The sequence below is a fragment of the Nannospalax galili genome, unplaced genomic scaffold (genome assembly GCF_000622305.1).
Source record: "Nannospalax galili isolate Female #2095 unplaced genomic scaffold, S.galili_v1.0 scaffold786, whole genome shotgun sequence".
In the NCBI taxonomy this organism is placed as follows: Eukaryota; Metazoa; Chordata; class Mammalia; order Rodentia; family Spalacidae; genus Nannospalax; species Nannospalax galili.
In genome coordinates, this window is record NW_008355774.1 from 461,795 (window position 1) to 488,665 (window position 26,871).

At 50.4% G+C, this 26,871-nt stretch overlaps 1 protein-coding gene and 1 long non-coding RNA gene across 2 annotated transcripts in view; both read right to left on the reverse strand.

The window, feature by feature from the left end:
* Gnai2 (G protein subunit alpha i2) overlaps window positions 1-14,571 on the reverse strand; it is a 21,491-nt gene extending 6,920 nt beyond the window's left edge. The window contains exon 1 of the mRNA XM_008853143.3: window positions 14,296-14,571. Coding sequence (XP_008851365.1) covers window positions 14,296-14,413 — 118 coding nt within the window. The 5' untranslated portion in view covers window positions 14,414-14,571. The remainder of the gene's footprint in view (window positions 1-14,295) is intronic.
* Window positions 14,572-20,665: 6,094 nt separating this feature from the next.
* On the reverse strand, window positions 20,666-25,011 carry LOC115067692. The gene is made up of 3 exons (XR_003847065.1): window positions 24,759-25,011; window positions 21,494-21,584; window positions 20,666-20,827 (listed from the first exon to the last, which is right to left on the reverse strand). It is a non-coding gene; the product is annotated as an uncharacterized LOC115067692 (long non-coding RNA).
* Window positions 25,012-26,871: the final 1,860 nt, after the last annotated feature.

Consider the following 26,871-nt stretch of genomic DNA (forward strand, 5'->3'; position numbering starts at 1 on the left):
TGAAGGTTAAAAAGTGTTTGGTGAGGGGGGCTTGACTGCTGCCTCCCCAGTACTCAGGAGGCAGAGCCAGGCAGTCTCTGTGAGATCAAGGCCAGCCTGGTCTACATAGTGAGTTCCAGGCCAGCTGGGGATACAAAGAGACCCTGTCTCAAAAGACAAAAAATAAATAAATAAATAAATAAAAAGAAAGAACCTATATGAGCCACAAAGTCACAGTCCTGTCCCCTGGATATGGCCCAAGGCCCAGACCTCTGCTTTCTAGACGAAGTCTGTCCTAAGCAGATGGTAGAATCTAGGAGACATATATTCTTTCTCACACACCAGTCTGACTCAAGCTTCTCTAGGCTGGCAGAGCCCCGTCCTTATTTCTTCTTCACTGGCTCTGAAATTTGCTGCATTCTCTCCCATGTTGGCCACACACAGCAGCTCCACTAAGCAAATACTGGTTGAGTTTCCTTTTACAGGTGAGACCATTGAGGCAGAGGAGAGTAAAGTCTTGGTGCAGGATCGTGCAGCCAGGATTCAAGATGACAGGATACCTTACCCATCTCAAAATATGACTGAGATCCTGCAGGATCATGTCCTAGAAAGGGATTTAAAGTGACAGATTCTGCCATCTGGAGCTCTAACTCAGGGGTAGAACACATGTTTAGCACATTTGAGATTCTGTATTCATTCTCCAGAACTTAAAATAAGAGGGACAGATTCCTGCATCCTATCTTACACATACAGAATCAGACTTGAGGGCTTCAGCCCAGGAACCTGTTTCCCAGGGGTCTGTGCAGAGAAATGCAGACTCAATGAGGGTCATCCTACTCCCTGGCCAGGGACTGAGGGAACAGAAGTAGAGTCCTACCTCACTCCCTTGCTGTTCCCTGTTCTGAGCTCTAGGCAGAATGAAGCTAGGCCTCAACCCTCCTTCCCAGCCTCTACCCTCTGCTCCTGCCCCTTCAGCAGTCACAGCTGCACCTGCCGGGTACTCCCTCTAGCCACCTTCAGGATTCTGCTCATACTGCTTCCTTTAGTGGGTAAACCTGCCCCACCTTCCATTAACAGCAGCCCAAGTCTGTCTGTCCAAGCAGTTCTGTGGGGTTGGAGCAGGGTCTATGGATAAATCAAACTTGGGGGCTCTGCCTCTGCTACTAGGATCCCTTGGGATAGTCAAGATAACTTCAGAGGATAATAGGGCTAAATGACATGACAATAACATCAGAAATAATGATGGCAGAGCTGTGATAAGCACCCACTGTATGCTAGGCAATATTCTATACCTACTGTTTTATTTTCTTTTTTTGAAATAGGGGCTCTGGCTTTGAACTTGCTATGTAGCCAAAGATGACCTTAAACTTCTGCCCCTCCAGCCTGATATTACAGGTAAGCACACCATACCCGGCTTTAAAAAAAATTATTACTTTTTCTTTTATGTGTATTGAGTGTATTGCCTGCATGTAGGTAAGTGCACCTGTGTTGTGCAATGCCTATGGAGGCCAAAAGAGGGCATTGGATCCCCTGAAACTGGAGTTATAGATGATTGTTAGTTGCCATGTGGGTGCTGGGAATCAACCCGGGTCCTCTGGAAAAGCAGCCAGTGCTCTTAACTGCTGAGACATTTCTCCAGCCCTTTTATTACTTTCTTTTGAGACAGGGTCTCACTACGTGACCCTGGCTGGTCTGGAACCCCCTATATAGACCAGGCTAACAGAGATCTGCCTGCCACTGCTTCCTGAGGGCTGAGATTAAAGACATGTGCCACTACACCCTGCTCATTTATTACATTTAAAAAGATTTGTTTGTATGTGTCTATATGCATGTGAATGTAGGTATATATAGAGGCCAGAAGAGGGTACTGGATTCCCTGGAACTAGAGTTATAAGTGGCTGTGAGCCACCCAAGTGAATACTGGAAACTGAACTCAGGTTCTTTGCAACAGCAAGAGCTCTTTGTTTTGTTTGTTTTTGAGACTGGGTTTCATCAAGGCCCTCGCCTGTCTCAGGCAACCCACGTTTTACTGGAGGAAACTGAGGCACGGCTGTAGCCTTCACAGGAATGGGTCTGGGTACATCTTCAACCTAGCAGCTGGTCTGAGGGAAAAGGTTTGAGTGCTTACAAATGCTGACAGGTACCTACAATTACTGAGTATCCAACTGTCCCAGACATACTTCCCATGATGATGTGGGGACTAGGATGGCACAAGCACATAGGCTTTGGGCAGGCTCAACTGGGATCACAATCCCTCTGGCTTTAGCCCTGAGCATTAGGGGCACCAGACCTAACACATTTGCTCGAGTGTGAGCTGTGGTCATTCACTCCTTCCCCGAAACTTGGCTGTACACAGCAGAGGAGCCAGGATCCCTCACACTCCACAGGTCCAGAGGAATGTGCAGAGGGCCTGGAAAGCTTGTCCACACCACCTGAGCACTGAGTCCTGACCCCCAGGACCTCAATACCCACCCAGGGAACAAAAGGCACAGTGGCCACCTGGCTAGCCTTCCCACTTGCTCCCACAGAATGGGAGGAAAGGGGTACATCTTAGAGCAGTGGAAGAACCAGTATCAGACAGGACTGGGGCCCCATTGGGGGAGGAGAAGTTAAGAATCTGAAATCATGGGTCAGACAGATCATACTGACAGGCCTCAGGGGGATGGGAGGGCAGATGCCTAGGGCACAGGAAATCTCAAGTGAAGGTTGTCTCTTTTTACATGAATTTGGATCCCCTGACTATGTTGGAAACATTAGTTTCTCTACTGGCCACTGGGGGTAAAGAGGCCAGCTAATCTTTTGATCACTCTCTTCACAGGTGGTATGGGCCACCCATGATCCTGTCCAGTGACGAGGATGACAGCACAAACTTGCTTTGCATTTGATTTCCTTAGCAAAACTATCAGGCACCAAGGGGGCCACACCTGAGGAAGCCAAGCCAGGAACCAGGTACATTTGCTTCCTGCCTCACTTAGTTAAAAGCCTACTTCCACACTGCCTTGAAGCCCGTTTCCCTTCCTAAGGCCTCTTGAATTCTGAATTAGGGCGTTCTCTATATCTAGCAGGGGTCATTGCAAACATAGTCTTCTTTGACAGGTGGACAAAACAAGGTCAGGGAGCATCCATCCCAGGGACTCAGGGCAGTCCCTCAGTCATTTCAGCAGCTGTGACTCAGGCTGGAAGTAGTGAGAGGCAGGACAAGGGTGTGGTGTGGGCAGCCAGGCAGGAAGAAGGGAAATATCAGGACAGAGTCAGGGAAGACGCCAGGAGCCAGACATCCAGTGGAAACTGTAAGGTGAAGACCCTGGATCTTAAGGGGTCCAGTATCAGTGCTCTATCTCCATTGCTGTGGGGTAGTAAAGGCATTCTTCATTGCCCCTGGGTAGGTCCTTTTCCCATCATACCTTGACCCATTGCCCCTTCCACATAATCTGGCATCTGGCCTGGAGTTTGCTTGCACTCTGTGGATGGTAGGCACTTGACTCCCCTGCCAGCCCGTGTGCCTACCCCTCAGGAAGGGCTTTCCCCGCAGACTCCACATTGATTCAGAGTTGCCAGCAAGGAAGCTTGCTGAACAGATGGTGGCAGGAGTCAGCCTCTTTTCACCCCACCAGGTGCTCCATCTCCAGCTGGATAAAACCAGAGGGGCCCCACAGAGGTTCCCTAGGGTGGCCTTGATATTTGCACTCCTTTCCACCAAGAAGATACCTCAGTTAGCCCTTGCCCTGTGGTACAGCTGCTGGGCCCACTGCAGGTGAGCAGTAACCACAGAGGCTACTCAACATTAGAACATGTGCTTCTACATGGAGCACCCAGCTCCTGTGTAGAGAATATGTAGGGGAAGGGAGACAGCACCCATCTGCCTGAGCAAGACCTGAAGGGTCTCAGAGTAGATGGGCCCATAGGTTCAGACACTTGATGTTTATCTAGGCCCTAATATCTAAGACTCTGTTCCCATCTATCATAGGCCCTCTCTTTCCTTGATTAGGTTTTGATCTAGGAGGCAGTGACATGCGGCTGTCCTCTCTGACCTCAGTTTCCTCAAGTATTCAGTCAATTTACCTCTTACTTTCAGATCTCTCCTCCCCACAGGGGTTGGGAGGAATCTAGACCTACCCTAACACTGCTACCCGCCCTGATTTTTCCTGAGATCTCTAAAATCTTCAGCTGCTTTCTTGTCCCCTCTCTGGTACCTCATCTGTGAAATGGAATAACATATGACACCTTCTTACAGAAGAGGAGTGAAAATTGAATACAAATTCTTTTCACTGTACCTGACCCAATGTGAGTATTCAGATAAAAATTATTATTAGTTTGGGGCAAAGTGGCACGTGCCTATAATCCCAGCACTCAGGAGGCTGAAACAAAAGGCTACATAATGAAACATTCCCAGCTACATAGTGAGTTTGAGGCAAGTCTGAGCTACATGAGACCCTGTCTACATAAGCACACAAGCACACACACACGAAATAACTACATTGACAAAGGTAAATATATTATGTATTAGAACATTCTCTCTGAGGGGCTGGAGAGATGGCTCAGTAGTTAAGAGTACTGTTGGGGGAGGGAGGGAGGGAGGGAGGGAGAGAGAGAGAGAGAAATGGCTGTCACCATTTTCCTACATTTGGAAGAATACAGATTTCCCTAACAGCTCACTTCCTGCAGTCCACAATGACCAGGCTGTTGTGGTCACTGTAATAGCAAGGCAGACAGGAATACTACAGTTATCCCATTTGAAAGAGAGCTTCTGAAGACTTTGAGAGAAGAGCAGTTGAAGAACAGTGGCTAACACGCTAATGTGGAGCAGTGGGGTTCCCTGCTGAGACTTAGTACCACAGGGACAGGAGTAAGATCATGCACACTGGCTACTGGCTTTTTGCTCAGAGTTCATCACTTCTCCTTCAGTCACCAGGAGCCCTTTGCTTGCTCAGATGCCTCCCACCAGGCACTGTCCACTGACTCCATAAACTCAGGATGGATAGGCTGGGGAAGGCCTCCCTAGGGGCAGTTCCCCAGCTGGTGGGGCTCCCCTGGAATGCACAGACTAAGGAGAATAGCCAGCTGACGTGGCAGCCCAAGGGCAGAGATTCTCATAAGCAGCAGTGGCTGGGACCACAGGGTAGGCTTGGGTAGCAGCCCAGCTCAAAGCCACAGTACCAGGCACACCCACATGCCACAACCCAGTGGGGGCACAATGGGGAAGATGGGGTTGAGCCTTAGGAAGCCCACCCTAAAAGTAGTCCAGCTACTACCTCCTAGACTCATCCCAGAAAGGTGCAACAACCCCAGTAAGGCCATGGTTCTCAGATCCCATCACCTTTCTACCCTATCCCTGGGTCCCATGCCTGGCCACCACCAGGGGGAGCCCAGCAGCCAGAGACACGGCAGAAGAGGTGGAGGCTGGGCAGTGATGGGGACTGTTTTGTCTCTGTCAAGCAGCCTCCCCAGCTATATGGCTGGGGGAGGTACAGAGACCCTCAGTCACCATCTCTTCTCACTCTCAGAAGCCCCCAATCCGCCTTGGAGCCTGAATACACGGGAACAATGGGAACAAGAGGGAGGAAAGGAGTGGGGGAGGGCCCAGTCAGACAAAGGCTTTCCAAGCCCTGCCCTAGGCCTCTCTTCCTTCCTCCAGGTGCTGTTCTTTGGTGTCTCAAGCCTTCTAAGAGGCTCAGCACAGTCTCACAATGGGGGGAGAGGGGGGATGACAAGGAGGTGGGGTACTGGATGCATCCTGTAACACTTCCACCCAAGCCTGTAGCCTGGCCTTCAGCCAGATGCCCAACAAATAGTCTACCTCAATGGCTCCTCAGACTGTAGGTCTCACCACCTACAAGAGCCTAGAGATGTTGAACAAGTCCTAGGTCATACAAGGAGCCAGATCATTGGTTCACCCCTCTTCCTAGAAGGTTCCCTTAAGTTAAGACCCTTTTAGTTCTTTGAAGTATCTGCAGCCTGAGCCTCAGTGTCCCCATCTGTGAAATGTACCCTTCTTGGGAATGTACCAAGCCCAAGGCCTGCCCTGTAATAGCTTTCTTCATTCGGTCTTCACAATCACTCCAAACTGCCTTAGGCCCAACTCAAGCCAGCAGTTGGACATGCATGCACAAGTCCCAGCACTGGGCACAGAGACAATGACAGCCTGAGTTCACATAGTGAGGAATGTGGGGGTCAGGCCCTTTTGTACCCAGGCTTGGATGGTCACTAAGAGCATGGTCTATGCTTTCTGCACAACTTTCTGACCCAGAGGCTTTAAGATGCTTCTGCTCTGGCTTTCTCAAGCTTCTGCCTGGAGGGTCTCACCTGACAACACAGCAGAATTCCTGGGACCCTCCAGCTGGGAGGAGGACAAGAAGCATGAAGATCTGTCCTCATCAGGTAACACACTGCCACCAGCCCACACAGTACTGGAGTCACAATTAAGCTAGTACTCATGGTAGGAGCCCTGTAGGGACATCCTATTTCTCAGGCCCTCACCCCAAACTCGATGTTGGGGGAGGAACAGGCATAACAGGGGAAGGCTCAATGCTAAGTTGCTGACTATGACATGAGTGCTACTGAGAGGGAACAAAGGCAGAGTGAAACGATGAGAAAAGTCAGAAGTAGCTAGATGCATGTAGGATGAAGTCATGGGCAGCAGGCAGATTTCTGATTGAAACAGCAGAAAGATTCATGCAGCGTTATGGGTCCCACCTTCTGGGGCAAAAAAGGAATTAAGGCTCCCTGAGGCAGGGGACCCCAGGCACATGTAGAACATACATGCACCTGTAACATCTACCCCAGCATCTGCCTGTCATCCTGATACCAAGTCCTACCAGCAGGACACAGATTCCCAAGGGGCTATAGTGGTTGGCCAGGTACATAACTGAAGCCCAGTAAAGGTACCCAGGAGTGGCAGTGTGAACCCTTAGGCTAGACTGAAGGCCCTTCTGTCAACCCCCAGGCAGGGGAAACCCAGTGAGCTAATCCTGGGGCTGCTGCTCCATTTCCAGGCATTCATCTTGGCCTGTGGCTGGCCTTCCGGCTTTGGAGGGCAATAACCACTCGGGAATCTAGGAGCAGCTTTCTGCCTTCCTGCTGGCCCTCCCACTGCTGTCCCCAGCTACCATTTCCTGTGGCCAAAGGAGGGGCTTAGAATCCTTTTCAGAAGCACCACCTTCTGAGATCCTGGACCCAGTACTTGCTAGGGCAGGACAAGGACAGAACTATCTGGATTGGGCCCAAACCAGTGATGGAGGGTAAGTGGCCAGAGGAGCTCACAAGTAAAGTTGGACAGGTGTACACCTTCTTAGAACTTCTGGTTGGCAAAGCTCTGGGTGACCCAGGGCTCACCCTACCTCAGTGCTAGCACCAAGCAGCCCTCTGGCTTCTTCCTCTTTTGGGCTCCTCCTCCCCCAGCTGCTTCCTCCTTTTCCTCTATGTGGACACCACTTCCCTGAGAGGGCCTGCTACACAGGCTTCTTGCCCCCACTCCCTGCCTAGGCACAGTAGGTACTACCATCAATATCCTCTCTGCATACTCAAAGGCATTTTGGGGGTGGGTGGGTAGGTAGTACAGAGATACTTTCTACCCACCAAAACTCTACCTTGAGGTCTTCAATGACTCTACCTTTAGGTCCTCACTCAAACTGGCCTGGCACTCCCTTAGAACCCTGTATGCAAATTCTGAAGGCCAACACTGAGAGGTAGCCCAGCAATGGTTGCTCATTCCTGGAAGACTATCCCTCCCAAACCACCAAGAGTGGCTTCAGTCTCAAGAAGCACCAACAGGGTGAGGGTGGGGTTGGTTTAGTAAGAACAAGAGCTCTAGGCAAGAGAAACAGGGTGTGGTTAGACAGAGGGGGCCCCACCTGTAGCTGAGGCAGGGGCTTCCTGAGAGCATCAGGTACCAGGGGCACATTAAAGGGTCCAATCCTTAGCTTATCCCAGGGCACCTTACAGAACATTCTTAGATATAGTCCATCAGCTGTGGCCTGGCAACAACCTACTGACTCCTTCCTCTCTTCTCAGTGAACTCCCAGGTTGGACCCATGGAGCTGGGAAGGTAACACAGCTGCCAGGCCTGTACCCTACCCCACTGGCCTAGCAGAGAACTGTGGTAAATGGAAGCAGCAGCACTTGGGCTCCAAGCCACACAATCTCATCCTCTGCTGGTGGCTAAGAGTTTCTTGGGTAAACAAAAGCTTCCATCCTTCTCCTGACAAATGAACCAGTGACTTTTAGAAACAATATGAGAGAGAGAGACAGTGAAGGACTAAGACTGAGGACAGGGTATACTAGACCTGTGTGCCTGCCTTGGTCCAAGAGGCCCCACGTACCATCTCCACCCACTACCACCATTACCACAGTGCTACATACCTAGGAACCTCACTGGGACTGCTATCACCTGATAAACAAATAGTTACCCTAATTCTCGGGTCCACTCAGGGTCAACCCTGCAGGTTACACAGATCCAAAGGAGCCCTGTCCATGCCCACTCTGTATGTGTAGGCTAGGCTGTGACTCAGACATTAGTGGATGGTCTGATGTTGCCCCAGGGCCTCTTGTGTGGAAGCCTGTGTCTCAATGGCTGCACTGCTACCTCCAACCACAGCAACAGCGCATTCTCAGCCTTTACCACCTGCTTGGCTTCCAATTCCAGTTCCCCACCACTACCCAAGAGGGATGCTCCTGGTTGATCTGTCCAGATTCACCTGGTCTTCCAGTTCAGGACTATCCCTTAAAAACCTAGTCTCTAGTCAGTCCTGTCCCCACCCAAGGTACTGTGTAACTTCTCATGTTGGCTATACTAACTAGTACTGAGGTGATGGGTAGGGCTGAGCCTAGCAGGGCTGGGCAGGATACAGGGAGAAGGGGTTAGAAATGGCTCAGACCCCCACTCCCTCCCTAAGCGTGGAAGTTCCTCCAGGCCAGCTCAGCAGACAAAGCCTCACCCAGCCTGGGGGAGGGGTGGGAAGAGACTTTGAGGCCCAAACTGGCCCGCCCCCCATTCAAGTGCTAATGAACTCCAGCAGGGGAGAAAGGGCAGGAGGAAAATGAAAGGGGAGGGGGGCTGTCTGTATACCAGCCCACCTGGCTTGCTGAATTGTGCCATACCCCAATGCTAGGTCCCAGAGGTTAGGCCTTAAGTCCCTGGAACAGTGGGTCTATCTACCTCATGTCAATTCTTCACACACCTTGTCCTCCCCATTTGTTTTGAGCCTGAGTGAGCTTCCTGAGGGCAGGGCAGGGGAGCTCCCTAGGGTCCCTCATCTATTTTCATACCTCCAGGCTTTGGCACATTATACCCACAATTTGCTAGTTCCCAGGTTATGTATGACAGGCAGCTCTTGGCAAAGCTTCTTCACCTGAAACAGGTTTCTCAACCAGTGACCCAGGTGGAGCCATGATTCTAACTCACATCTATGTGACAGCCCCTCCTCCCCACCCCGTGGTCACTAGGGTGAGCCTCCAATCGAATGCCAAAAAGCTCTACCAAGGTCTTTGGAATGTAGGCTACATCTCCTGTCTTGATGAATTGGCTTTCTCTGTCCTGATGGCACCGGTCAATGGTGGCTTTAAAAAAAAAATTATTAAAAATCTTTTTAAGGGGCTGGAGAGATGGCTCAGTGGTTAAGAACACTGACTGCTCTTGCAGAGGACCCAGGTTCGATTCCTGGCACCCACATGACAGCTACGAACCATCCTTAACTCCAGTTGCAGGGGAATCCAAAGCCCTCTTCTGACCTATGTGGCATTGGATGACACGGGTGCACTCACATACATGCAGGCAATATACTCTTACATATAAAATAAAAATAATAAAAATTTTTTTTTAATCTTTTGGGGCTGGAGACATGGCTCAGCGGTTAACACTGGTTGTTCTTGGAGAAGACCCAGGTTCGAACCCCAGCACCCACATGGCAGCTAACAACTGTCTGTAACTCCAGTCCCAGGGGATCTGACATTCTCTTCTGACCACCTCAGGCATTGCACAGCATTGTACCGCATGACAGGACATGGGTACGCTTAACACTTAACGGATACACTTATCGACATGCAGGCAATACATGCATATACATAAAATAAAAATAAATTAAAAATTTTTTTTTTAATCTTTTTAAGCATACCTTTAATCCCAGCACTCAGGAGACAGAGGCAAATGGATCTCTGTGAGTTCAAGGCCAACCTGGTCTACAATAGCAAGTTCCAGGCTGGCTGTGGTTACAGGGAGACCCTGTTTCAAAAAGATAAAAATAAAATCTTTTTAAACTTTTGTCTGTGTGGGAGGGTGTGCATGTACCACTGTGCAAATGCAGAGATCAGAGACAGTTTTGGGGAAGTCAGCTCTCTCCTTCCACCATGAGGGATAAAGAGACTGAATCAGGTCATCAGGTTTGGCTGCAAGCACCTTTCTCTACCCACTGAACCATCTCACCAATGGTGATCATTTTTCAAGGCTATCCAGATGACCCCTCCTCCAGGAGGCCTTCCCTTCACAGTTACCATTAGAATCAATCTCCCCACTGCCTAGCCAGCAAGGATCCCAGGCTAGACCAAGCTCAAGTGGCAGCCCCTGGTATATTTTCTCTCTCTCCAGGGACTATGACATGTTCAGGGATGTATCAAGAGTTTCATGGTTTAAGGCCCAGCGTGGTGGCACATGCCTTTAGTCCCAGCACTCAGCACTTGGGAGGCAGATCTCTGTGAGTTCAAGGCCAGCCTGGTCTACATAGTGAGTTCCAGGCCAGCTGGGGCTACAGGGAGATCCTGTCTCAAAGACACCAAAAAAAAAAAAAGCTTCATGGTTTACATAGTCACACTTAATATGCATGCACCTTGGTATGGCAGCTCTGCTAGACACAACAGAGGTCATGCCACACAAACTCCCTCCCTTTTCCTTTGGTAAATCTACTGGAACCCTAGGTTTGAGCAATCTGCACTAACAACCCCAGAGCTTCTGTAGCATTGCTCAAGACTAAGCCCACCCCATGGTTCTCAGGCTGTACTGGAGCCTCTGGGCTGTCAGAGCCAGTAGCCCTGCAGAGTAAAGCCACTCTCCTACATATAGTCCCTATTACGTGCTGTGCCCTGAGACAGGATGGGCAGCAAGAATTCTGTGCCAGAGGAGTTGAGGGCCATCTGAGGCAACACCACAACCTGTGATGGGGGCCAAAAGATACAGCCTAAAAACTTGCCTTTCAGCATCCCTCCCATCTTGTCGTTGGCCCTATGATGAGTCCTTGTCACCTGCTCACAGTATGGTATGCCAAACTGTGGCTCAGTGACCTCTACTTACCCATCCCCCAAACTAAGTTCACCAGACATGTCCTTCATTCAACAGAGATGCACCCAGTAGGCACCAGATGCCATGCTGGGCACACAAAAAAGGGAATACACCCCTGCCTTGCAGCTTCAAGGGCCAATACCATGTTCTAGTGGGAAAAGCAGGAACCTGGGGAGCCTGAGATGCTTCACCAGCCTTGGTGGAGCTAAGGAAGGATTCTAGATCTCTGAATTGAATATTAAAGAACAATCAAGTAGGGACAAAAAGGTGCAAAGTCCCAGGGGCAAGAAAAAAACTGCAGTATCTATACTCTGAACCTTCATGGAGCCTGCAATGGGCACTGTTCTTCCAGGTGTCCAGTTCAGGTTGTCCACCAGAGCCTCAAATTCCATCTAGGCATACCTGGTCAGTTAGGCTGAACTGGGTGGTGTGGGGGTTCCTCTGTAGTGAGACTGGTTTCAGTTTCTCTACTCCCCCACCAAGCTGACAGGGAAAACTATCTTGCTAGTGTGTACCACATCTGCCCTGGTGACAATGACTGTGCCTGCCTGCTGGCAGGACTACAGGGAATGGAAGGAGGTACTGAGCGGGTGGGGCAGCAGGCGTGGTTCTGGCTGGGAGGGAAGATTGGCACTTGCCCAGCTTGAGTCCCGTTGCCTGGACAGAGTCTGCCGCTACTTGGAAATGGCACCCAGAATTCTGAATCTGCTCCAGCTGGGATCCCCCTGCCACCTTATTCCTACATGAAGAAAGGATAACTCAAGTCAGGACCTCTTCCCAGGCAGCCACTGACAGATTGGTCCTGCAGATTGGGTCCTCCATTTCAGACACAGTTAATTTCCCCCTAGCTGCACACCCTCTGCAGGGTCTTCCTTCACCCCGAATCCCTAACAAGAATCTCCATGAGGTTCCTTTTGGGCCCATCCTGGGTACTCTTCTGGCCCAAGCTAGGAATAGATTTCTGAGGAGAAGGCCAGAGAGGCAGGACGCTGAAATAGGCTGTTCCTTTACCAAGTGCTAAGCTAGATCCTAGCCACTGGCTGCTGGCAGCCCAGGATGGGAAGGGGTACCAGGTACCACCTGGCCTGGCCCAAAACCTGAGCTGGGCTCTAAGGGGCAAGCCAGTCCAGTTAGAGTAAGGAACCCTGTGTCACAGCACAGAGCAGCAGAAGTCCTGTGTCTCTCGGCTCTTTGGTCCAGTCCCACACCTCAGCCACCACAATAACTGTAATAAACCCGGGGAGGAGCTGACAAGAGGCTCCAGGATGGGCACTGGAAGGCAGCAGTCCCGGAAGTGCGCTCCCCAGGCCCAGCAGCGGGCATTCCGCCGCCGCGTCGACACCCACTCACTGCTTGCCGCACTCGCAGCAGAGACAGGAAGAGGCAAGCGCCCAACGCAAAGCAGCCCAGGAGGCTGGGCCGCCGCCCCTTCCCGCCCCTTCTCTTCCTCCCCGCGGCAGCAGTAGAACGGATGCCATTTTGAAACCTCCGGGGCTGTGCCCCCAGGCCGGGCCCGCCGGGACAGTCAACAGATGGGCCCATAATGGACATACATGCTGCTTCTCGGCCACAGGCCCAGCATAAAAAGCCTCCCTTTTCAGAGCTGCAGGCCCCAAGGCAGCTTTGGGACTGAGGGACCACACCCCCCACATACTCTCCACCGATTATGCTGTGGCGCTGCTGCCAGGGGCCTCCCTCCCCACAATCCAGAGGACCCCATCTCCCCAAGTCAGGCTTCCAAAGGAATCACTCCGGCTCCCTGTGGGAGAGGACACAGACAACCTCCAGGCCTGCTCTTTGAGAAAGGCTAGCTTGGATGCTCCAGGGCACCCAGGCCTACCTCCAGCTGACCCCCTCCCTCCCCAGCCCCTCTATTCAGCTGGCCCACCACTCCCCCTTGCAGGATTCCTCTGGGATCTAACAGATCCACCCACTCTCCTAGGCCGCATCCCAGGCCTTTCAGCCCAGGGTATGAGAATCCTAGCACCCGGCAGTAGATCTCATTCTGCCCATAGGAGCAGCAATATGTCGGCTGTCTCATCACTTCCACTTCCCTGCCCTCCCCCCCATTCCAGCAGCCACCATCTTCCTTGGCCTTGGAAGTGGCTACAACCCTAACTCCTCCACATTCCCTCCTATTTCCCAGACTCCCCTGTCACTGGGTCAGACAGGCCTTGGAAACTGGGAAACATAGTCCCATTCCCTAATGGAACTTCCCAAGGATGCTGGAGGCCTGGCCCCCTTCCTCAATGTAACTAATGGAGCTTCAATCCAGCCTCTTTGGGGGTCTGCCCAACTCAACCTAGGCCCTCTCCAGCCTCTAGTCACCTTCCTCCCAGCAAGGCCCACCTAGGGCAGGAGGGTACAGAATCAGATGAAGACCAGAATGTGGGAGACTTACGAGGAGGGGCAGAGGATTCGGGGATTGATGCCTGCAGAGAGAGATCTAGTAACCAGGAGCAGAGCTTCTGAAGAGATTCAAGGTAGAGAAGACTGGAGTCAGTTTCCCACTTGATCAGAGTGCACAGGTGGAGGACATAAGATTCCAGAGTAAGGAATAGGGACCAGGAAGGAGTGGGTTGGGGCCTCCTAAGGGCCCCAGGGAATGCTCACTTCCAATAGGAACAGGGAAAATAGGTGGGGGAAATAGGTGAAGCTTGAAGGTGGGGAACCAGTAGGGTTCTGAAGGCTTAAGTAAAGCCTAGGAAAGGGTGGACGTACAGCGCAGAGGCTGAGGTTCTGAGGCTGGATAGTAAGAGGTCTGGTGGCTGGTGTGCGCTTGGACATAGTTGTCTGGGTTTGGGTTTAAGATCTGAAATGAGCTGCAGATCGGAACTAGAGTCTGGACTAGGATCAGAGGTCTACACCAACCCAGAGTTTCCTATTCTTATTGGGGGCCATGGTCAGGCTGGTCCTGAGGGATTGAAGCCCAGTTAGGAGTTGGGTCCAGACCAGGCTAGGGAGTTTGAAGTCCTTGTTTGGGAGGACAAAGTCCTTGTCTGGGAATTATTACTGGGAGTCAGGGGTCTCAGAATGGGGTGCGGCCTCACCTAACAGGAGCAACTTCACCTCGCGCGCCGCCTTCTCGCCGTCCTCCCGCAGGTTCTTGTCGATCATTTTGGAGCGCTCGGCCGCCGCCTTGTCCTCGGCGCTCACGGTGCAGCCCATCCTGCCGTCCGCCGGCCCGGCCTGGCCCCCACACGGCCCACGGCCCGGCTCGGCCCCGCCCGACCCACTCCGCTCCCACCGCCGGCCCTGCGCTGGCAGCTCTTGGATCTGCAGTTCCGAGCGACTGCGGGAGGCGCCTTCCCGGCCGCCGCGCACCAACGGCGGGGCGGGCCAGAGGTGGGGCCGAGGCGAAGGGAGCACGGGACTGGACCGGGGCGGGGTCCGGAGGCGGGGTCCAAGGAAATTTGGGGGTGGTTGATTGGCCAGAGGGCGGAGCAAAGGGAGCGATCAGGCACCGCCCAGGCTCGGAAGCGGGCTGAAGGCGGGGCCAAGCCGAGCGAAGGCTATAGTGGTGAAAGCAGGCTCAGGCTTTGGGCTGGCTGCAGGCAGAGCCGACTGGGCTTGGGCGCTGAGCGCCTGGGGCTCTGCTTCGGGACTGTGGTACTAATTGATCTCTTAGCCCAAGGATGAAGAGTGGATGCCCTCCCCATAAGCCGAATAGAAACCAGCTCTCTGAACTTTATGCGAGTTGGGCAAGTAAGGTGGAGGAGACGTGTGTTCATCACTTGCTAAAGTTAAAGAATCCACAAACTTACTTGGGAATCTCCTGAACTCGGAGTGTGAGAGGGGTGGGAGATGGTGCCTTTGTGAACCTTGGTTTTCTTTAAAACTGCTTTTCCATCTGGGCGTTATGGCACACGCCTTTTTAATCCCAGCACTGGGAGACAGAGGCAGGCGGATCTCTGTGAGTTCAAAGCCAGCCTGGTCTATATAGCGAGTTCCAGGACAGCTGGGGCTACAGGGAGACTATCTCAAAAAGACAAAAAAAAAAAAAATCCCAGCTTTTCCTGGGGCCGGAGAAATAGCTCAGAGTTTAAGAGAGAGCATTTGCGCTCTTGCAAAGGACCCAAGTTAATTTCCCAACATCCACATAGCAGCTAACCACTTTCTGGCCTCCCTGACCACCAGGAACCAGGCACACACATGGTGCACATACATGCAGGCAAAACACCCATAAGGCAAACATGAATTAAACTTTTTTTGTGTGTGTCTTTTTGAGACAGCCCCAACTGTCCTGGAACTCACTATGTAGACAGGCTGGCCTTGAACTCAGAGATCTGCCTTCCTCTGCCTCCAAAGTGCGGGACTACAGGTATGCACCACCACACCCCGTGAATTGAACATTTTTTATGATAGCGTTTTCCCTTTTCTCTAGGTTGCAGCACATCATAAATAATAGCTGAGTGCCGCCTTTACACCTTTGTCTCTGATGGGTTCTTCTCCAGTCATCCAAACTTTATATGTCCTTCCCTGATATGTTGGGAGGCATTCTCCTGCAGGCAGCAATCCTGAGCTTCAGCCTTTGACCACACAAAAAGGACTCTAGCAGGGAGAGGGGAACAGAGGGAAGGAGAAAGTTGCCATTGGACTTCTGGAAACAAAAGTCACCATAATCTTACACTTTGTCCCTTCCATCACATGTCCTCAGTCCCATGTCTCCTCTGGTAGTCTGTCCTCACTAGGTAGTGACTGCATCCCTAACGCTGGGCCAAGGTGGAGTTGAAAGCAGTATTTCCTTTCTTTTTTTTTTTTTTTTTTTTGGTCTTTTTGAGACAGGGTCTCCCTGTAGTCCCAGCTGTCTTGAAACTCACTATGTAGACCAGGCTGACCTTGAATTCACAAAGATCTGCCTGCCTCTGCCTCCTGAGTGCTGGGATTAATGGCGTGGGACTCCAAGCCTGGCTGGCAGCAGTATTTCTAACTCAACCTTTCCAATCTTTATTTGCTCTGCAAGAGGAGCATGTGACCACCAACTTTGGCCATTTGAAATGTCTTCCAAGGATTATCCAGTGAGGTGTCCTGTGTGGCCCCAGTCCAAAGCCAGGCAGGGAATTTGCCAGTAAGGTTTAGCAGCAGCTTGTTAGTACATCTACCCTCTTTACTATCTTGGCAGACAGTCACACCTTGTTCTAGCTCTCAGTCCTCATGTTGTCTGCTCCCTCTAGTGTGCCTGGGTATCCCTATCTGAATGTCTTCCTAGTGGAGGAGTCATTGTCCTGTAATCCTTCAACAGTTTCCCTCAGGGCTTCTCCTGCCTGAAGCCAAAACTCAAGCTGGCTCTGCCCTGAGCATTAAACAAGCAGGATGAAAACACATAATACTACCAATGGAGAGAGATATGCTCTATCCATCCACCTGTAGGCCTAGCCTCCAACATGCCAAGTCCACAAAACACACCATGAACCTGAGTGCACACAGCCACGAGCACACAGTCTGTCCACACACATACAGACAAATCCCTCTCCAAGGAAGCCTCTTCCCCCACTGCCCCACCCTGTGCTTGAGTGCTTTGCTCCTCTGGCCTCCCTAGCTTGCTCCTAGCAACAGCCAACAGCTCTCTCAGTTGCCAGGCAACAAGAGAACCTGTCAGCCCCTTGGAGGCCCTGCTCTAGGGATGTGGGCAGCACACAGACCCCAGGCAATGAAGGTTGGGTAGGAAGACATAGCCTTCTTCAGGTCTGGACAAGGTCCTGTAGCTCTTGCCTGATTCCGATTCCCAACAGCCAGCCACTCCTTTCCAGTCCTGTGTCTCTTCCTAGGGAGTCTGGTAACTCCTGCTTCCTAGGTTTTGGCCTCTCCTTCATTTTTGTGGGACTCCCCAGGGCTGTGGTCAGGCCTTTGATTGCTACTCCAGTTACTTCCCTCCCTTTCCAGAGATTCAGAACTCACATGGTCAATTCATTTGACTTCTTCCTGATTGTCAGCCCCAAGTCTGAAGCCTCTGCCAGATACTTCAGATCCCCTCAAATCCATACTGCCTAGAACTGGGTACATCCCCACCCCACTAGTACCTGTTTCAGGGCTGTCTCTTCATGGTCTCTCTCATTAGCCAGAACTATGAGCCTTCACTCCCACCGACATATGGTCAACCTCTTCCCCACCTTAACTCATTCTGCGAATCTGTCCCTGTTCTCTGTTCCCATTGTCTCCCATTCTAGGGAAATATCCTCCTCCCCAGCTTTTCTGCTGTTTCTCCAATCCATCTCCCACACAGCAGCTAACAAAGTGTTACTGTAAGAAATTATATCTCTCTCTTGTCTACGAACCTCTGGCTCCCCAGTGCACTAAGGATAAAAACTTGAACTCTACAAGAGGTAGCATAGTGGTAATCCAAAAGGATTCTGGGAAACTCTGCAAATTTGCTGGCTGTATCTTCTTTGGATAAGTACCAAAAGCTTCTTATGCCTGGGTTTCCTCACCAGTAAAATGGATCCAACAGCTATACTTACTCAAGACACAGGCTGAGATGAGGAAACAGGGAGGAAACAGGCAAAATGTTTAGAATGTGTGGGGCACATAGAATGCTTCAATGTGGGTGAATGGTAAAAATAGTGATTTTAGGAACTGGAGAGATATCTCAGCAGTTAACACTTGCTGCTATTGCAAAGGACCTGGGTCTGGTTCCAGCACCCAATGGCAGCTCACAACTGTCTGTAACTGCAGTTCCAAGGGATCCAAGTTTTCCTTTGGCCTCTGTGGGCACATGGTATACATACATACATGCAGGCAAAACACTCATACACATAAAATAAAAATAAATTTTGTGAAAAATAGTGATTTCTGTAAGGCCTTATAGACAACCCAAAGGACAACCTCAAACTTTCTATGTAGATCAGATTGGCCTTGAACTTCTAGAATCCTCCTGCCTCCTGTGGGCTGGGATTGTAGGCATGGGCCACCACATCTGGCTCATATTCCAACTATCTTGCTTTGCTCTTCCCATTTCATTCCTCACACCATCACCACACCCCGCCCCCCGCAACCATCTTTCATTCCCTGTGAACTGGGTCTCTCTGACTTCCAATGTCTCTTCCTTAGCTAGATCCCATTGAGGCGAGTCTGATGATGGATCTCTTCCATCCAGGTTCCTATTTCTAAGTCCTTTGCAGGGTGGCAGGTAAATATTTATGAAATTAATTAATAAATGACCCCAAATCTACTCCACCCTACTGGAAGGTCTTCTTATCTCCGAGCAGGGACAAGTGTAAACTACTGTTCACCCTAGGTTGAGTGTGGGAGTCCACACCTGTAATCCCGGTAATCCAGAGGTGGAGGCAAGAATATCAGAAGTTCAAAGTCATCCCCATCTCCATATCATGCTTGAGACCAACCTGGGTTATATAGTGAGACCCTGCTCAGACTCTCCCCCCAAAATAATTAAGAAAAACAAAAGATTTGCCATAAATATAGGTGTAAGAAAGGAGAAACTAATGTTGATTGTGAAGCTCATGAAACCAACCTTCTTGGTGGAAGTGATATATAGAGTGCTTAAGGGAGAGGACAGTGAGGGAGAACATTACAGAAAAAGACACATGATGGCATATATCTGTAATCCCTGCACTCAGGAGGCAGAGGCAAGAGGCTCAGGGGGTCAAGGTCATCCTTAGCTGCCTACCAATTTCAACTAGGCAGTGAGATCTTGTCTCAAAAAGAAAATGGAGGAATGGAGGGAGGGAGGAACACATGTAAAGGTAGAGAGGTAGGGCTGAGGAGGACATGGGGGAAAAAGTTAGAATTAGAGCCGGGCGTGGTGTCACACACCTTTAATCCCAGCACTTGGGAGGCAGAGGCAGGCAGATCTCTGTGAGTTCAAAGCCAGCTTGGTTTACATAGTGAGTTCCAGGACAGCTTCGGCTACAGGGAGACCCTGTCTCAAAAGACCAAAAAAAAAAAAAAATAGGATTAGAGCTAGATAAACCCCTTGTTTTGTTTTTTTAAATATTGTATTTATTATTTTTCTTTTATGTGTATGAGTGTATTGCCTGGATGTATGTGAGTGTGCCCGTGTTGTGCATTGCTTCGGAGGCTTTGGATTCTCCTGGAACTGGAGTTAAGGATGGTTTCTGGCAGCCATGTGGGTGCTGGGAATTGAACCCAGGTCCTCCACAAGAGCAGTCAGTGCTCTTAACCGCTGAGTCATCTCTCCAGCCCCAAACCCCTTGTTTTGTAGCTGAATCAACTGAGGTCCAGTCCAGTCACCCTGAGAGACAGCAAAAGTATCCTGGCTCTTCTGCATTCAGGAATTGAGGGGTGCTACTCCTAGGGTAGCTACTTAGGGTCTCTGAGCATCAGAGGAAACATGATTCTGTGTCTAATAGGTCCAGCATCACCTGGACTTGACGATGAAGGACAGCAAGGCTAAGAGTGGCACCCCAGCTGGAATGCTGAAGGAAACTAATGTCTCACCCCAAGAGCCACAACAGCTTTGTGCCTCACCACTGGCCACAAAGCCTGTCCAGCTTGTCCTGAGTTCCTATGAAGCCGCAGTCCTGGGCAGGGTGAGGAAAGGAGACCCCCTTCAGTGGGCTGTAACACCCCAGCCTACAGGCGCCAGGAAGAGGAAGCTGCTAGTACTTCCTCAAAAAGCTGTTTCAGGGTGGGTGTGTCCACTGCCCTGCCCTGAGTCCAGAATGGTCAGGACCCCCAGGGAAGTCTACAGTCTAAGATCCTGACTACTTTATCTCCATGGCTATTAGGTAGCAGGGAGTCTCCAGCCAAGAATCTGTGACCACCAAATCACTCCCTTAGAGACAGGACCTTGGCAACTTGTGCTTGAGCATCTCAGTAACCAGAGCTTCCTCTCCCCCAACAACCCTGAGCCAGGCTCCACCTCCTGGTCTATCCCCTGAACTTCCCCCTTTTTGCTTCTTGGCTCAGTAGCAACTCTGAGATTGGAGTGGGCTAACCTGCCCTCTTTGCCGGTCCCTGCCAGACTTATCTTCCTAGCCCCCTTTTCTCCCAAAAGGAACAAAACAAGGCTGGGCATTTTGGATCCCAAGTTCTCTTTCTGGTCATCTACTCTTTTCACAGACAATTGACTTTGGCTCAGAGAACTCAAGACCCAGAACTCCTTGCCCAGAAGTTTCTGGATTAGGCAAGATCTGCCACCCCTCCTCCCCTAATCTGGGTGTCTTTGTTTGTTTTTCCATTGCTGTGACAAAATATTCTGACCAAAACCAACTTGGAGAGGAAAGGGTTTATTTTATTTTACATCATCGGGGAGCCCAAGGTAGGAACTCAGGGCAGGAACCTGGAGACAGGAGCTAGAACACAGGCCATGGAGGAATTTTACTTACTGCCTTGCTCCCTGGCCCCTGCTCAGCTTGCTTTCTTATGTAACACTGGCCTACCTGCCCGGGGTGGCACCACCCACAGTGGGCTGGGCCCTCCCACATCAAGATGCCCCACAGACATGTCCCTAGTCCAGTCCCATGGAGGTAATTCCCCAATTGAGGCTCCCTCAACCCAGGTGTACCAAGTTGACACTAAAGCTATCCAGCACACTGGGGGAAGCTTCATCTGTTCATCTGCTCAAGCACTGGAAATCTGTTGAGTGCCAGTGGGCTGAGAAACCTAGGGCAGGGAAGGCAAGTGGACTCATGGACCCTGCCCCCAGGAACACATGCTAAACAAGTAAACAGGGAAATGAACTCCAGTTTCAGAGGAAATCTACCGGGTAACACAAGAGTCACTGGGAGGTATGTGCAGGGAAGACAGTCTGAGGAAGGGAACTCTGAATCGTAGAAAGGAACACTCCTGTGACAAGCAGAGGGGGATGACATACTGTGTAAGAGCAAATACAAAGGCTTTGGGGTAGGATGGAGCTGACTGTTCCTGCACCAAAAGAGAGCCCGGCCTGGCCAGAATAATGAGAGCAAGAGGACAGTAATGTGAGAGGTGTAACTGAGGTGTACACTAAGGAGTAACATCAGCATCTCCAAACCAGTGTCTATCCTTGTAAATCCTCCTGGTCCTGGCATTTGGTGATGCTTCTGATATGACTAGGGAGGAGTGGCCCTGGGACCTGGCAGTAGAGCCAGAGGGCACTCAGGGTTTGGGGGCCAAGGTCAGAACTGAGCCTCCCTTTTCTGAGGGCTTGAAGAGCTCAAGGCCCAATCTTTCATTGTGTCTGCCCAATACACAGCCTCTGAAGGCTACCTCCCCCAGGAAGCCTAGGGTCCTAGTGGTACCTAGGAAATGATAATCAGTTCTATTCCCAGGAACTGTTGGTTTGCTCACATTGTTGCCTGGTCCTCTTTTCCATGCTATCCAAAGGCTGGGGCTGGTAGCCTCTCTGGTGACTCGTTAGTGCTGTCATTAGCACTGCTCCCTGGAATTTAATTTAATGAAGAAACAAAAACAGCTCTAATGAAGGTGATGCAACAGTAGCAAGGTGCATCTTCTCATCTGGTCTTGTGGCCTTTCTGTAGATGGTGATGGGGACTAGAGAAGGGTAAGGGGAGCCTATCCTGGGAAGAAAGCTGGTCACTACATCAAGAAAGCACAGGGCCTGGCTGGAGAGAAAGCTCAATGGTTAAGAGCACTGGCTGCTCTTACAGAGCACCTACATGGTGGCTAACAACCATCTGTAACCCCAGTTCCAGGGGATCCAATGCCCACTTCTGACTTCTGTGGGCAATATACTCATACATATAAAATAAAAAAACAAGTAAAAAAAATTTGGGGGTCTTTTTTGAGACAGGGTCTTGCAGTAGCTTCTACTGGGCAATACACTCATACATATAAAAAATAGTAAGTAAGCGTGGTGTGGTGGCACACGCCTTTAGTCCCTGCATTTGGAAGGCAGAGGCAGGTGGATCTTTGTGAGTTTGAGGCCAGCCTGGTCTACATAGTGAATTCCAGGACAGCTGGGGCTACAGGGAGACCCTGTCTCAAGAAAAAAAAACAAAAAACAAAAAAAAATTAGTAAGTAAAAAAAAATGTTTTGGTCTTTTTTGAGACAGGGTCTCATTGTGGCTTCAACTGGGCTGTAACTCACTCCATAGACCAGGCTGGCCTTGAATTCACAGAGATCCACCTGCTTCTGACTTCCAAGTGCTGGGATCAAAAGTGTATGCTACTGCCAGGTGTGGTGGCACACGCCTTTAATCCCTGCATTTGGAAGGCAGAGGCAGGTGGATCTTTGTGAGTTTGAGGACAGCCTGGTCTACATAGTGAGTTCCAGGACAGCTGGGGCTACAAGGAGACCCTGTCATAAAAAAAGACAAAATAAATAAATGTGTGCTACCACACTCAGTGTAAAATATTTTTTTAAAAAAGCAAGCACAGGGTCATTGCACCGCCCTACAGGAAGCAAATGCTGCAATCACAGTCAATTAGACAGAAATGTGCCTGGTGAAGCTCAGGCTGTTGGAGAACTAGCTTCTGAGAAGCCATCAAGCAGTGCAAAGATCCTAAGGTGAGGGCCAGCAGTGTCACTGTAACAGGCTGAGGTATAGGCTAGTGCCTGAAAGGTGGAGGTCCGCTGTGCCCAGATCATCAAGGCCATGGGGGCCAGGAAGAGTAAAACTGTATGCTAAGCATGATAAGAATCATTTCAGTGGCCTGGCATGGTAGCGCATGCCTTTAGTCCCAGCAGTGGGGAGGCAGAGGCAGGCAGATCTCTGTAAGTTGAGGCCAGCTTGGTCTCTATAGTGAATATAGGCCAGCTGTGGCTATAGGGAAACCCTGTCTCAAAAAGACCAAAAAAGAAAAAAAAAAAAAAAGAATAATTTCAGGGTCTTTTTGCTTAGTTTTAGATTCATTTTATATATATGAATGTTTTGCCTATGTGTCTATAAGTGTACCACATGCATGCCTAGTGCCCACAGAAACCAGAAGAGGGTGTCAGATCCACTGGGACTAGAGTTACAAATGGTTGTGAACTACTATGTGGGTGCTAGGAACTGAACTCAGGTCCTCCACAAGAATACCAAGTGTTCTTAACCACTGAGCCATCTCTCCAGTCCGTATTTTATTATTTGACGACAATTATGCGTATGCATCTGTGTGGGTACAATGCATGTAAATGCAGGTGCCTGCAGAGATCAGAAGGTGCCAGAATACCTGGAGCTGGTGTTACAGACGGTTGTGAGCTGCCCATATGGATGCTAGGAATGGAACTAGGGTTCTCTGCAGGAGCAGCAAGTGCTCTTAACTGCTGAGCCATCTCTCCAGCCTCAAGATCTGATATTTTAAAGTTCCTTCTGGCTACTATGAGGAGTATGGCCTAAAGACAAGAGAGAAGGCTGGGGGGCAGGGAGTGGCTATCATGTGAGGGTGATGGAGTGAAGCCTGTCCTACAGGAAGGTTCTGTGTCTCCTAGGAGAAGGACTCTTAGGTATGTGTATGCAAATACATTAAGGGGCTGTTTTTGTTTCCTCCAGCAGACTGGGCTAGATGGTCCCCTTTTAGCCTTCCCTGAAGGCTTGGCCTTTCCTCCAAATGGAGGTTGCTCAAACATATAAAGAAACCTTTAAGCCATACTAATGGCAAACCTTTAATCCCAGCACTAGGGCGGCAGAGGCAGGTGGTCCTCTGTGAGCTTGAAGCCAGTGTGTACTACATAGCAAGTTTCTAGTCAGACAGGGTTATACAGCAAAATCCTGTTTCAAAAAGCAAAACAAAGGGCTGGAGAGATGGCTCAGCGGTTAAGAACGCTGACTGTTCTTAAAGAAGACCCAGGTTCAAATCCCAGCACCCAAACGGCAGCTAACAACTGTCCATAACTCCAATTCCAGGGCATCCGACAGCCTCTTCTGTCTTCCATGGGGATACAGGTGCACTTACCTACATGCAGGCAATACATGTATACACATAAAATAAAAATAATAAAACATAAACAAAAAACCCCAAAACAACCAGCAATAACAAAAAAATCCAAACCAAAATACTTAAAAAATATTATTATTGGGGCTGGAGAGATGGCTCAGTGGTTGAGAGCACTGACTGCTCTTGCAGAGGACCTGGGTTCGATTCCCAGCACCCACATGACGGCTACGAACCATCCTTGACTCCAGTTCCAGGGGAATCCAACAGCCTCTTCTGACCTCCGTGGCATTGCAGGACACAGGTGCACTCATACATGCTGGCAACACACTCCTACACATAAAATAAAAATAATAAAATATAAGCTGGGCGTGGTGGCGCATGCCTATAGTCCCAGCACTTGGGAGGCAGAGGCAGGCGGATCTCTGTGAGTTCAAGGCCAGCCTGGTCTACATAGTGAGTTCTGGGACAGCTCGCGCTACAGGGAGACACTGTCTCAAAAAGACCAACAAAACAAAACTAATTTTTAATATTATTATTGGGGGAAGGGTGTGCAGGGCAAAGGACACCTGGAAAAAAATGGGTAACTGTGGAGTCGGTTCTGTCCTTCCATCTTTAGATGGGTTCTATCAGGCTTGCATAGAACAATCTTTATCGGCTGGGCCATCTCGCTAGCTCAAGAACCTTTTAAACGAGTTCCCAACGTCCCCAAAACTGTTTCTTCATTTTTCCGTACCTCTCCACCTCCTCTGGGGTGCCTCTTCCACCTCTCCACGTCTACGAAGCCTTCCTGACCCAGGGTCTTGGCCAGGGCTGATAAACCAGAGTTCACAGACTGAATTTCACAAGGTAAAAGGCTGGGAGGATGATTGGACGTGGCTGCGCAGGGAGAACCCTCATGGGTACCGGTGCATCATAGGCCCCTAATATCCCTCAGCTGTCGACATCTCCTCTTTAACCTTTTTTTTTTCCTCTCCCTTTGGTCTTTTTTTTTTTTTGAAGCAGGGTCTCCCTGTAGCCCCAGCTGGCCTGGAACTCGCTATGTAGGCCTTGAACTCACAGAGATCCGCCTGCCTCTGGGATTAAAGGCGTGCGCCACCACGTCCAGCTTCTTTAACCTCTTCTAAATTCTCTCGTGGCTGCCACGCCCACTGCACCCTCCGCCCCCAAAAGGAGCTTCGGCCGAACTGACGGCGGAAATGGCCTGCGGGAGAGTTGCCCCGCCTCTTCCGGGACCTCTAGTCCCGAAAGCGTGTTTTCTGTGGCCACCGCAGGCCCCGCACTGTTCCGCGGAGGATGGCGCCCCCTGGTGGGCTCGGAGCTCAGCGCGGGAGCCGAAGCTTGCCCAGACCTCCACCTTCAGGCGGTTGATCTTTGGTCGGCCACCTCTTGGAACTGCTACCACCTTGCCAGCCCTCCTCCCGCGTCCTCTTCCTCCTCCTCCTCCCTCTCCTCCTCCTCCCCCTACACCCTCTCCTCCACTTCATGTGTATGAGTATTTTGCCTGTATGCATGTAAGTGCACCTGTGTCATGCAGTGCCCATGGAAGTCAGAAGAGGATGATGGAGCCCCTGGAACTGGAGTTACAGCCAGTTGTTAGCTGCCATGTGGGTGCTAACATGTCCTCTGCAAGAGATTCCAGTGCTCCTAAACACTTAACCAACTCTCCAGCCCCATGGCCAGTCTTCTTGCCTCCTTCTGCCTCTGCTCTAGCCTAGGCATCCTCTAATGTGTCATTCAGTGTCCTAGTAGGACAGAGCAGCAGCTGTTTAGTTTGTTCCTCGACCCCTATGGCACCCCATTGCTCTTTCCCAGTACCAGAATCCATCCATCCAGATCCTCAGAATGTCTCCAGTGACAACTATCTTTCCTCTTCCTCCTGGTGTTTCACAGCCTCTATTCAGGACTCTCCCTCTCTGCTTTCACTTGACAGCTGAAATTAGAAGGTGATTTGTGTGGTTCCTCACTGGACACTTCACCTACCTCCTGAAGGCTGAGGCTCAGTGCGAGACACTGTGCCAAGCCCAGGGTCAGTGTGCTGTGGGAGTTTGAATGCACTGCCATAGGCAGGACAAGGAGAGGAGCTGAGTAACACTTGGAAGGGCTCTGAGAAGGCTCGGTGGAGGGAGTGGAACTGAGGAAACTAGTCCAACGGCATAGTGCCTGCCTGGTGTGTACAAAGCTGAGTTCCATCCCCAGCAGATGGGAGAGGAGAGCTGGATATGTGGGGGTAATATAACTCAGTTGCTTAGTTGGTAGGGTGCTTGTCAAGCATACTTGAAATTCTAGGTTTGGTTCCTACTACCACATAAACTGAGCATGGCAGCATGTGTGTAATCACAGCACCTAGCAGATGGAGGCAAGAAGAAGAGTCTGCTCTAGGGGCCCCTCCAATGTCAGGCAGCAAGTAGGCCCAACATGGATCCCTGCGGCAGGCACCTGCTCACAAGTGGAGGTCCAAGCCCTCTGGGATCACCTCTGCCTTTCTGCCCTTCCCTTTCTGCCTGCTTCTTTCCCGAATGCTATCGTTTGGGTAACTGCACAGCCCAGACTCTGAGTGTTGACCATCAGAGGGCATCAGAGGCCACCTGCTGCAAATCTGAGTGTAAGGCTCAGGCTGAATGGGGTGACTGTGCTTGGTCTTGCAGGTTTAGGGCCTTGGGGTTTTTTTGTTTGTTTTTTGGAAGTTTCTGTTTCGTTTAGGAGAGGGGACAGAACCTCTCTACATATTTCTCCTTGCAACTGCCTCACCTGGCCCTTGTGTTTTTTTTTTTTTTTTTTTTTTTTTTTTTTTCCTTTAGTTAGCCTTTTGCAAATCTTAATGACTTTGCTTTAGAAACAAATCTTTA